The sequence below is a fragment of the Cherax quadricarinatus genome, chromosome 45 (assembly GCF_038502225.1).
Source record: "Cherax quadricarinatus isolate ZL_2023a chromosome 45, ASM3850222v1, whole genome shotgun sequence".
In the NCBI taxonomy this organism is placed as follows: Eukaryota; Metazoa; Arthropoda; class Malacostraca; order Decapoda; family Parastacidae; genus Cherax; species Cherax quadricarinatus.
This window is the reverse complement of record NC_091336.1, coordinates 21,427,797-21,440,198: the sequence shown is the minus strand read 5'-3', so window position 1 is coordinate 21,440,198 and position 12,402 is coordinate 21,427,797. Positions and strand designations below refer to the sequence as shown.

Sequence of the window (12,402 nt, the reverse complement as noted above, 5' to 3'; positions counted from 1 at the left end):
ATGCTAAAGAATCTCTTCACGACATATTATTATAATTAAAAAGAAGCTATAAGCCACAGGGGCTATACAGCTCTTGACGACATAAACCTATCCAAAATTTAAATATGCAGAAGTGGCGAGATGTCCGCACGTACAAGATATGTATGAATGCTAGAAGATATTATAAATTATTGGTAAATACATAGAGAAGCCCTGAACCAACAGGACTTGCAGCGCAAGGGGGAAATGGGATATAATCCTGTTTGATCCTAGAAAGGGAAGGGTCGCTCCAAATCCCAGTATTGGACAAGCTAGGAATACTCCAGATTCGTGCTATACAATGGGTCACATGCAAAAAAAAAAAATGATTCACGAAGGCTGAAAAGATTAGGCTCGTTATTAGTGTGTGACAGGAATTAAAGATCAACTATAATAATGGTATACAAGATTTTAGAAGAATATGAAAGAATAAATAAAAATAATTCTTAGGAATCAAAGGCCACAGTGGTAAACAAAGAATAATCAGCCAGCGAAAAAATACAGATACGAGAAAAATTTCCAGAAAGTGATAAAAGATTATTTTTGTTATTATTATTATTAATGATTATTAACACAGAGAGCATACAAGGTCTGAGGAATGGCAAGCAACCAGATCTGATCACAGGAAGGATGATAGTTCTAATTCCTTGGATCTAAATCCCTTCATTAGCATCAAGGTACTGTCCTTAAAGCAACAGAAGCAGTAAATGTTATAACTGGCTACCTACTCATAAATAATAATAATAATAATAATAATAATAATAATAATAATAATAATAATAATAATAATAATAAATAATAATAATAACGCTCACCTCATCATGGGTAGCCAGAAGTCCCCCAGGTGCCAGAGTGCCATCAGATCTGGTCCTCAATACATCGGCCCAACCCTTGGCAGTGCCATACACCAGTCCACCATCCATGTATGGTGTGATCTCGTTTAACTGTGGTAATTACATATGGATACGATCAAAGTAAAGAACAGTAAAACAATAACACTTGAAATAAGAATATAATAATAATTATTATCATCACCATTATTTTAAAGTCCCATCAGCCGACTCTCACCAAGTTTGGGTGACTCAAAGAAGGAAACACGTTTATCATAATTTACTCAATAATTATGTTACTAGAAATACATACACGTCACAGTTGAAATTGTTCTCAGAAGTGCAGCGGTTCCCTCCCCCCTATCCATCAGAGTGCATGCACTGTACTTGTCACCTCAAGGACTCGAGTCCGGCTAACCAGTTTCCCTGAATCCCTTTGTAAATGTTAACTTGCTCACACTCCAAAAGTACATCAAAAAACGAAAATTTAAACATGCTAAAAAATCCCTGCTTGTTGCTCAAGCCCTTGCAACTTAAAACCCTCTTCACTTCCTCCAACCCTTTCTAGGATGACCACTACCTCCAAGAAGGAACTGAAAATAGTCGATTCAGATTGGATAAGCAGAGGATGGATAGGTGTAAGAGTGAGAGGAGTTAGATTAGAGTTGGACGTGCACGTGGGTGAGTAGGGGTATTAAGCCTTGTTCTTTGGGTAGCACCGAAAATGTGTTGTGCAGTTATTTTGATAGTGGGTTTGAGTGTGAGAAAAACCTGCCTAGTATGGGCCAGTAGGCCTGCTTCAGTGATCCTCCTTTCTTATGTTCCTTCAATTCACTTCAGATGTAAACAACCACCTGGTTAACCAATCCAGCTTCATCCCTTCTGTATGACCAAACCATCTCAGCAACACATCCTTAGCTCACTCAATTATATTTTTCACACCTCCGCACTTCCCTTAATTTCTACTATTTAAAATTAAGATTGATCTCAAACATAACAACTCTCATGTCCTTTTAAAACTAATCAAAAAATGTGTCCTGGTATCCGTGGGATAGCTAATGAATGCCTCTTTTAATCGTGTTTAAACTTTTAATTAAATGATCACAATCTAATCGAAGTCCAGACTTGCATGCACAGGAGTCCTGATCGGCACAATACATTCAGTTATGAGGGTACCTTTACCAAATTCAACTTCAACAACAAGAACATCATCTGGGATCAGGTAAACTATGCCCTAAATGAAACATGCTGGGAGGATATCTTAAATTACATGGACCCTAACCAATGCCTCGAAAAGATCACCCTCCTGAAAGCTGAAGTATGTTCAAGGTATATTCCTATAAGACAAAAGAAAAGAAGAAGTAAACTGGAGAGAGAGAGAGAGAGAGACGCTCCCTCTACAGGAGAAGACGAGAACTATGTATAGAAGATGATTACCTCATCTTCTGTACATAGTTCTCCTGTCTTCAAGTTATGTCCTGGAATTTGTATTGATAAAGCCACTGGACGGCGAAACGTCTACAATAAAGATACCCAGATGTTGCACATGTGTCTCAATTTCATCTTGTCGGTATTGTATACCATTCTTGTACAACCTGTCAGACACTGCAACATCATGGAATCTTGATTCTGAGGACATGTACATAACCTTCACGACTACGACAACTACTACTACTACAACTAACCCATCTCTTTGGGTAGGACCTACTTCCACTGGGGAATCCCGCCTACCAGTGACTATGCCCTCGTCTGCTACCCGTCCCATTTCCACCTGACGTTACTATATAAGCGTCAGGCGCCTTGCTTCTGCTCCAGAATCTCCACGACTACGGTGCTCTTCGCACCTACTGCTAGGTTGAGGGACTGATTACCTCATCTTCTGTACATAGTTCTCCTGTCTTCAAGTTATGTCCTGGAATTTGTATTGATAAAGCCACTGGATGGCGAAACGTCTACAATAAAGATACCCAGATGTTGCACAAGTGTCTCAATTTCATCTTGTCGGTATTGTGTACCATTCTTGTACAACCTTTCGCAACTGCTTGACCACTATGATATGGTCCTAGATACACTGGAAAACAAACAGAATGCGGATATAGTATACACAGACTTTGCAAAAGCCTTTGAGAAGTGCGACCATGGTGTAATAGCACACAAAATGCGTGCTAAAGGGATAACCGGCAAAGTAGGCAGATGGATCTTCAACTTTCTAACCAATCGCACACAAAGAGTAGTGGTAAACAGTTAAATCAGATGCTGCCATAGTGAAGAGCTCTGTCTCACAAGGCACAGTACCGGCACCTATCCTGTTCCTTATTCTCATATCAGACATAGACAGAGATGTAAACCACAGCACTGTATCATCTTTTGCAGACGATACTAGGATCTGCACGAGAGTGTCATCCACTGAGGACACTGTTAACCTCCAAGAAGATATAAACCAAGTTTTCCAATGGGCAACAGAGAACAATATGATGTTCAATGAAGACAAATTCCAACTACTCTGTTATGGAAAACTGGAGGAAATAATAACTAAAACTGAGTATACTACATTATTATTATTATTATAATCCAGGGGGACGCGCTAAACCAGGAGGATTACACAGCGCCTGGGGGGGGGGATGTGGAAGGCATTCAGACTTAATTCGGGGAACTGGAGCACAGATCCAATTCCCTAAATCAAGAGCCCCTCACCAACATCAAGGAACCTTCCTTGAGGGGTGAGTATACTACAAACTCCAATCACACAATAGAGAAGAAAAGTAATGTGAGAGACCTGGGAGTGGTAATGTCAGAGGATCTCGCCTTCAAGGATCACAACAATGCCACTATCACATCTGCTAGGAAACTGATAGGATGGATAATGAGAACATTCAAGACAAGAGATGCCAAGCCAATGATGATCCTTTTTAAATCACTTATTCTTTCTAGGCTGGAATACTGCTGTACATTAACATCCCCATTCAAGGCAGGTTAAATTGCAGAGCTAGAGAATATACAGAGAACCTTTACTGCACGTATAAGTTCCATCAAACACCTAAACTACTGGGAGCGCCTGGAAGCACTTGACTTGTGCTCACTAGAGCGCAGGCGAGAGAGATATCAATCTCTACACCTGGAAGATTCTGGAGGGACTGGTCCCTAATATGCACACACCAATCACTCCATACGAAAGCAAAAGACTTGGCAGGCGATGCAACATACCCCCATTGAAAAGTAGGGGCGTCACTGGTACACTAAGAGAAAACACAGTAAGTGTCCAGGGCCCAAGACTGTTCAACAGCCTCCCACCAGCAATAAGGGGCATTACGGGAAGACCCCTGGTTGTCTTCAAGAGGGAGCTGGACAGATACCTAAAGACGGTGCCGGATCAGCCGGGCTGTGGTTCGTACGTTGGATTACGTGCGGCCAGCAGTAACAGCCTCGTTGATCAGGCCCTGATCCACCGGGAGGCCTGGTCGTGGACCGGACCGAGGGGACGTTGATCCCCGGAATAACCTCCAGGTAGACTCCTCCAGGTAAGCCTTATATTGTTATTGGACTGTGCAAACGCAAGTTTGCAAAGAAAATTAAACGAATTACGATATTAATCTCTATGTAATAACGAAAGAATGGTTCTTCAGATCTCTTTCAAACTCTCAGCACTGACGTAAAATGATTAGTGGAGAATTTAGATCGATTTTAAGCTAAATAGATGCTAGTGCAGTGATTATATTCAACAAATTCATCTATTGGTTTCCATGCCATATCGTGACAAAGCTTTTATTTAATTAGCTAAGTAGCTGGCAATTTGCAAATACTGTTTAAAAACTTGGGCTCTCAATAGGAAATTGTGATATCAACACTAAACTCAAAACCCCTATTTTCTGACCGCCACATAATGCTCCCAGTGATACCAGAAGTGCAGATATTTTTTTGTTTTTGTTTCAAGTTAAGCCTCTTTTTAATATTGTTAAAAATTTGATTCGTTGAATACTATAACACTTTAAACTATGTATTTCGAGTAAGACATGTACTGTAAAGAAACGTGAGCAAACACTAGGTCATATTTATTGCAAGACGTTTCGGTTCTGGGACCTTAACTTTTCAGAAGTGATCAAGGTCCCAAGGCCAAACGTTTTCTAATAAAAATGTCTTCTAAACGAGTCTTTCTAAACCAATTTGTCGGTATTTATTACCAGCTTTATACCACAGAGCGTTACGTTGTTCCGGGTTTGTCCTGCAAAGTGCGTCTCTTATTAGGTTACCTGCTGGCGCGGGTTATTGGGAGAGAATCCGGTGGTCATGTCGTAGCGAGTACGGAGGAGAGGCAGCTCCTTCAGCTTGGGTGCGTGTGTGTAGAAGACATGGTCACTCTCTACGGGAATGTTGAAGTACTCTGGTGGACATCCAGCTCCTTGAGCATCCAGGATCTCCTCCACCACCTGCTGCCCTGTCAACGATAGATTGTTCTGTCAGCCAAACTGTCTACTGTGTCATTCTGTCGACCACACCGTGATTTTACTCCCCTTCCCCCCCCCCTTCATACCCTGTCACCCATAGATTATCATGTCCACTGCACAGTGGTTTTTTTCCCTCACACCTGTCAACTACAGATAGCCCTGTCAACAACGCAGCCCACTGCGTTATTGTGCCAGTTAGTGTTAACCATAATGCCTCCTGTCAACCAGCCTTCCCATTAGTTTCACTCTTGTCAGCAACTGCAGTTCTGTTACGTGAGAGCTTCTGCCTTTATTTTATAGTCACGGAGAAGTATTAAACACGTACGGGACATGCAGCGCAAGTGGAATGAGAGGTGATGCGGTAAAGTCCAAGAAAAGGTAAGGTAGATAAAAACGCTTCCCCCTGAGCAGATCACTCTCTTTATCGGTCTTTAATCTTAACTGTTAATCACACACACACACACACACACACACACACACACACACACACTAGCACAAAGTGGACAGAGACAGGATGTTCCAGAGAGGGAACACAGAAACAAGTGGTCACAACTGGAAGCTGAAAACTCAGAGGAGTCACAGGAATGTTAGGAAATACCTCTTCAGTCACAGAGTCATCAGGAAGTGGAATAGCCTAGCAAGTGATGTAGTGGAGGCAGGAACCATACATAGCTTTAAAACGAGGTATGACAAAGCTCAGGAAGCAGAGAGAGGATCTAGTAGCGATCAATGAAGAGGCGGGGCCATGAGTTGAGTCTCGACCCCTGCAACCACAATTAGGTGAGTACACACACACACGCACACACAATGCACTAAGGATGAATCTCTTTTTTACTAAAGAATACCTTTTTGAGTACTTTTATTTCCATTTAGTTGAATTATTATTATTATAATCAAAAAGAAGCGCTAAGCCACAAGGGCTATACAGTCCATTTAGTTGAAATGAAAACCGTTTTCACTTATGTATGAAGAGATCTCAACCGTAGCATCCAGATGTTAAATATTCATATGAAATTTCACATAACACTAAAAATATAGAATTTTTGTATTTCGTAGGTGTTTCTTTGAAACAATTTTGTATCAACACGTTTCTATAAAAATATGCAAGACAATCGCAAACGAGCGATCAAACAATTGAAAAACCAGCCACAGAAATGGAAAAGTGGGCAGATAGATCTTTAACTTTCTAACCAATAAAACACAAAGAGTAATGTTACACAGAGTTAAGTCGGAGGCTGCCACATTGAAAAGCTCTGTTCCACAAGGCACAGAACTCGCCCTCATCTTTTTTCTCATCCTCATATCTGATATAGAAAGATATGTAAACCACAGTACCGTGTCTTCTTTAGCAGACGATACTCAAACCTGCACGAGAGTGTTAACCACTGATGACACAGTAAACCTCCATTTGGATATAAACCAAGTTTCTCAGTAGGTCGCGGAAAACAGTGGACTGATGAAGCCACTGTGTGGCGAAACGTTTCTTCAATAAAGATTCCCATATGTTGCATAAGTGTCTCAATTCTTCAATATGAAATCCAATGACGACAAATTTCAGTTATTCCGTTATGGAAGATTTGAAGAAATAATAATAGCTATAACGACGTATACAACAAATTCTAAGCGATACAACAGAGCAAAAACTAAAGTGAAGGACTTGGGAGCGATGTCAGAGGATCTCAACTTCAAGGGTCACAACAGTGTCACTGTCACTTATGCCAGGGAAATGATAAGAAGGATAATGAGAATTTTCAAAACTAAGTATGCTATACCACTGATGATCCTCTTTTAAGTCACTTGTTCTCTCTTGGTTGGAATACTTCTGTACACTAACAGCCCCATTCAAGTTAGGTGAAATTAAAGATGGAGAATGTACAGAGAACTATTATTGCTCGTATTAGTTCAGTCAGGCACCTTGATTACTGGGAATAATGGAAGTCCTTTAACCTGCACTCCCTGGAATGCAGGCAGAAAAGATGCATCATAATCTACACCTGAAAAATACTAGAGAGACTAATCCAAATCTGCACACAGAAATCACTCCCTATAAAAGCAAGACTAGGCAGACGGTGCAACATGCCCCCAATGAAAAGCAGGGATGCTATGAGTACACAGAAAGAAAACACAATAAGGGTCCGGGTCAGTTCGTAATGGGAATTACCAATAGACCCCTGGTTGTCTTCACGGGGGAGATGGACAACTACCTAAAGTCAGTACCCGACCACCCGGGCTGTGGTTCGGATGTTGGATTCTGTGCGGCCAGCAGTAGCAGTCTGGTTGGTCAGGCCCTGATCCACCAAGAGGCCTGGTCGAGGACTGGCCGGAACAACCTCCAGGTAGGAGGAGAGGGATGAAATGAACTAGCTCTGGGCCTTTCGCACTGCTATGTAATATTGCAGTAGGTAAGCAACGTGGAAAGAACTCAGAGGTACAAGAGCAGTGTAAACACGGTCATCGCTTCTCTCTGAGCCACTGTGTGTATGTACTCACCTAATTGTGGTTCCAGGGATCGATTCATAGCTCCTGGCCCCGCCCTTCACTGGTCGTTGCTAGGTCACTCCATCCCTCTTCTTAAAGCTATGTATGGATCTTGCCTCCACCACCTCCCTTCCAGATTATTCCACTTCCTGACAACTCTGTGACTGATGAAATATTTCCTAACATCCCTGTGACTCAACTTCTAATTGTGACCCCTTGTTGGTGTGTTCCACCTCTTGATATATCTTGTCCCTGTCCACCTTGTCGATTCATGTCATCCCTGTCCCTCCTGCCCTTCAGTGTCATCAGGTTAATTTCCCTTAACCTCTCCTCGTAGGACATGCCCGTTAACTCCCAGACTAGTCTCGTTGCAAACCTTTGCAGTTTCCCTAATTTCCTGTCGTGCTTGGCCAGATGTGGGTTCCAAACTGGTGCTGCATACTCCAGTAAGGGCTTGATGAACACGGTGTACAGAGTCCTGAACATGTGTGTGTGTGTGCGTGTGAAGTAATTGTTTTAATATTGTTTATTTTGAGATAGTGAAAAATAAACATATATCGTTCCCCTTCCTTTTCTTTACATGAAAGTGAGCGAGAATAATGCCAATTCAAGAAAGAAAGAGAAGAATGGGAAGCAGAAATTTAGTAAAGGCCACATACCGAAGAAAACCTGGAAAGCTGTTCTTCCTCCCTTAGACAGCATCCCGTTGGCTCCAGCCATGAGTTCTTGACTGATACGAAGTGGATTGGTGATCCTGTTGGCTGGTTCGTAGACGCCGTCGCTGTAGGCTGGCTGTAGAAGGCGCAGTAGGGGTGTGTCTGTAGGACCGAAGAACAAGATTACTCTAAGCTGGAAGTGATTCTTACAGGAGGGGAAGGACTTGATGGTGATGACGATGGTTATATCTAGTCTTACCATGAACAAGCAAACTATTTTTTCTGTTATGCAAAATGTAGTTTACATGGTAACATAATGTTAAGCGTAAAAGAAAGCCACTAACAGGCAGTGCAGTCCCGTTTTGGCCGGGATTATCCCAGTTTGAAATCCCTGTCCCGAGGTCCTGGTCAGTGTCATTTTGTCAGGGACAGAAACATTGCAACAATAAAAGAAAAAATAAAAGAAAAACAGAGAAATATGAAAAAAACTGAAATTTCATCTCAGGAAAACGTGTTAAAACTTTATTTTATTGCATATTTCGACTCTTCAGTGCGATTTCCAGCATTTTCTGACAAAACTGACAAATCTGATTTGCCTTGGCTGAATCTTCAATAAAAGGCCTAATGTACTGCAATATAAGCAGTGATTTTAGTTCCAGCAAGTTTTAGGAGAAAATAAAAAAATAAATCATTACTAAGGAAGGTTATTCTAGTGAAAAAAAAAATACGAATTGTTCTCCAAAAAGTAATTCCAAAATTTACATTTTTTGTTCTTTCTCGTTCTGTAGTCCATAATTAAAAAACTGATAGATTTTAGCCCCAATTTACTTACCTTAAAGAAAATATACCTACTTTATATTTCACGAACAATTTTTTTTCAAAACATTAAAAATGTCCCGGTTTGATTTAAATATAATAATGGTAAGCTTAGTTATGTCTGTTGTGCACGAGGACGCAACTTGCAGAACAAGCTTTTACTGGCTCTCTAAAGCTGCAAACAGAGCTAAACGTTGTCCCGTTCTTGTTGACCAGCCTCTGTCTTTACCTTCATATCTTTACAATAGCTGCGATACTTACATCAACAGATGCACAGCAGCAGTAACAGTGAAGACCAGACATTCAGAGTGGTCTTAAAAGTAGAGGGATAGTACTAATGCATTGACGTTATAAACTAATAGAGAGATGGTACAAGCTAATGGAGATATGCTACAGGCTAGTAGAGATATGCTACAAGCTAGTAGAGAGACCCTACAAGCTAGTAGAGAGACGCTACAATCTAGCAGAAAGACGCTACAAGCTAGCAGAAAGACGCTACAAGCTAGCAGAGAGGCGCTACAAGCTAGTAGAGAGACGCTACAAGCTTGTAGAGATATGCTACAAACTAGTAGAGATATGCTACAAGGTAGCAGAGATATGCTACAAGCTAGCAGAGATATGCTACAAGCTAGCAGAGATGTGCTACAAGCTAGCAGAGATATGCTACAAGCTAGCAGAAAGACGCTACAAGCTAGCAGAGATATGCTACAAGCTAGCAGAGTCGCTACAAGCTAAGGGTGAGCACAACATACCTACGGCTCCCTGACTAGGCCTGGCGATGTTATTGTACCACCCATCATAACCTTCATATTCTGGAGGGTCGTCTCTCTGTCCTCCATTACCACAGCTGAGAAAACCAACCTTGATTAGCTCTCTTTCCTTCAGAGATGGGAAGAGGAGGTTGCCTTGTCTAGGGCTCTTGATCCCTTGGATCAACCCAGAATAAAAAACTCACTTCCCTTTTATTTAAGTGCTTGTGTTAACGAGTCTAACTACAAGTTATATATTTGTTATGTTATTTATAGAGAAAAATATAAAAATATTATTATATGATAAATATAGCAATATTGCTAAAATAATAATAATTAACATTACAAAAATAGTTATACTCATAAAAGTGTTATTATAATTATTATAATAATAATTATTATTATTATTATTATTAAGATAGGTAGTAATAACAATTATAGAAGCATTATTTTAAGTAATTATAAGCAAAATAAGAGTATAATTGTTTTTAAGAAACTTCAATACCTAACTTTGAGGATTATTATTAATTGCCCGGAGAAGCGCTAAATGAATAGGGGTTATATAGTTCACAGGGAAACAGAGGTACTGAGGTGTAACCCGAGGAAAGGGTGTGTAGCACCAGTTCCTTAGATCAAGAGCCCTTCGCTAGCAGTTGTCACACACACACACACACACACGCACACACACACGCACACACACGCGCACACGCGCACACGCACACACGCACACACGCACACGCACACACGCACACACGCACACACACACACACACACACATATTGGAGTATGCAGCACCAGTTTGGAATCCACACCTAGTCAAGCACGTCAAGAAATTAGAGAAGGTGCAAAGGTTTGCAACAAGACTAGTCCCAGAGCTACGGGGATTGTCCTACGAAGAAAGGTTGATGGAAATCGGCCTGACGACACTGGAGGACAGGAGGGTCAGGGGAGACATGATAACGACATATAAAATACTACGCGGAATAGACAAGGTGGACAAAGACAGGATGTTCCAGAGAAGGGACACAGACACAAGAGGTCACAATTGGAAGTTGAAGACTCAGATGAATCAAAGGGATGTTAGAAAGTATTTCTTCAGTCATAGAGTGGTCAGGCCGTGGAATGGCCTAGAAAGTGAAGTAGTGGAGGAGGGAACCATACACAGTTTTAAGGCGAGGTATGATAAAGCTCATGGGGCAGGAAAAGAGAGGACCTAGTAGCAATCAGTGAAGAGGCGGGGCCAGGAGCTGTGACTCGACCCCTGCAACCACAAATAGATGAGTACAAATAGGTGAGTACCAGTGAAGAGGTGGTGCCAGGAGCTATGACTCGGCCCCTGCAACCAATTAGGTGACCGCACACACACACACACACACTAAGGAAATTAGACAAAGTACAAAAGTTTTCAACAAGACTAGTCCCGGACCTAAGGGTTATGTCCTACGAGGAAATGTTAAGAGAAATCGACCTGACGACACTGAAGGACAGGAGAGATAGAGGGGATATGATAACGACATATAAAATACTGAGAGGAATAGACAAGGTGGACATTTGGAAGATGAAGACTCAGATGAATCACAGGGATGTTAGGAAGTATTTCTTCAGTCACAGAGCTGTCAGGAAGTGGAATAGTCTGGGAAGTGATGTAGTGGAGGCAGGATTCATACATAGCTTTAAGAAGAGGCATGATAAAGCTCATAGAGCAAGAAGAGTGACCTAGTAGCGGCCAGGAACAGTGAATCGACCCCTGCAACAACCACAATTAGGTGAGTACAACTAGGTGAGGTGAGTACACACACAAATGAGTCTAGGATGCCAAAATATTTGGTTGGCTGGTTAATGGAGTTTAAAGCCAATTGGCACACGAGGGTCATTACATCTGCAAGTCAATTGTTCACCACTGGTCAAGTGTACTTTATTTCGGCATATATACACAGAGATGTATACATACCTCACAGTTTATATGCTAAACATGGGTTTAGAACAGGTCGCTCCTGTCTGTCTCAACTATTGGATCACTACGACAAGGTCCTAAATGCACTAGAAGACAAAAAGAATGCAGATGTAATATATACAGACTTTGCAAAAGCCTTCGACAAGTGTGACCATGGCGTAATAGCGCACAAAATGCGTGCTAAAGGAATAACAGGAAAAGTCGGTCGATGGATCTATAATTTCCTCACTAACAGAACACAGAGAGTAGTCGTCAACAGAGTAAAGTCCGAGGCAGCTACGGTGAAAAGCTCTGTTCCACAAGGCACAGTACTCGCTCCCATCTTGTTCCTCATCCTCATATCCGACATAGACAAGGATGTCAGCCACAGCACCGTGTCTTCCTTTGCAGATGACACCCGAATCTGCATGACAGTGTCTTCCATTTGTGACACTGCAAAGCTCCAGGCGGACATCAACC

General features: G+C 41.5%; 1 protein-coding gene across 1 annotated transcript in view; it reads right to left on the bottom strand.

Moving 5' to 3' along the window:
- Positions 1-12,402, bottom strand: part of LOC128694942 (dual oxidase 2-like) — a 142,454-nt gene that overhangs the window by 85,093 nt on the left and 44,959 nt on the right. The window contains exons 3-6 of the mRNA XM_070094358.1: positions 9,993-10,087; positions 8,428-8,586; positions 5,096-5,280; positions 834-962 (exon numbers count right to left, since the gene is read on the bottom strand). Coding sequence (XP_069950459.1) covers positions 834-962; positions 5,096-5,280; positions 8,428-8,586; positions 9,993-10,087 — 568 coding nt within the window. The remainder of the gene's footprint in view (positions 1-833; positions 963-5,095; positions 5,281-8,427; positions 8,587-9,992; positions 10,088-12,402) is intronic.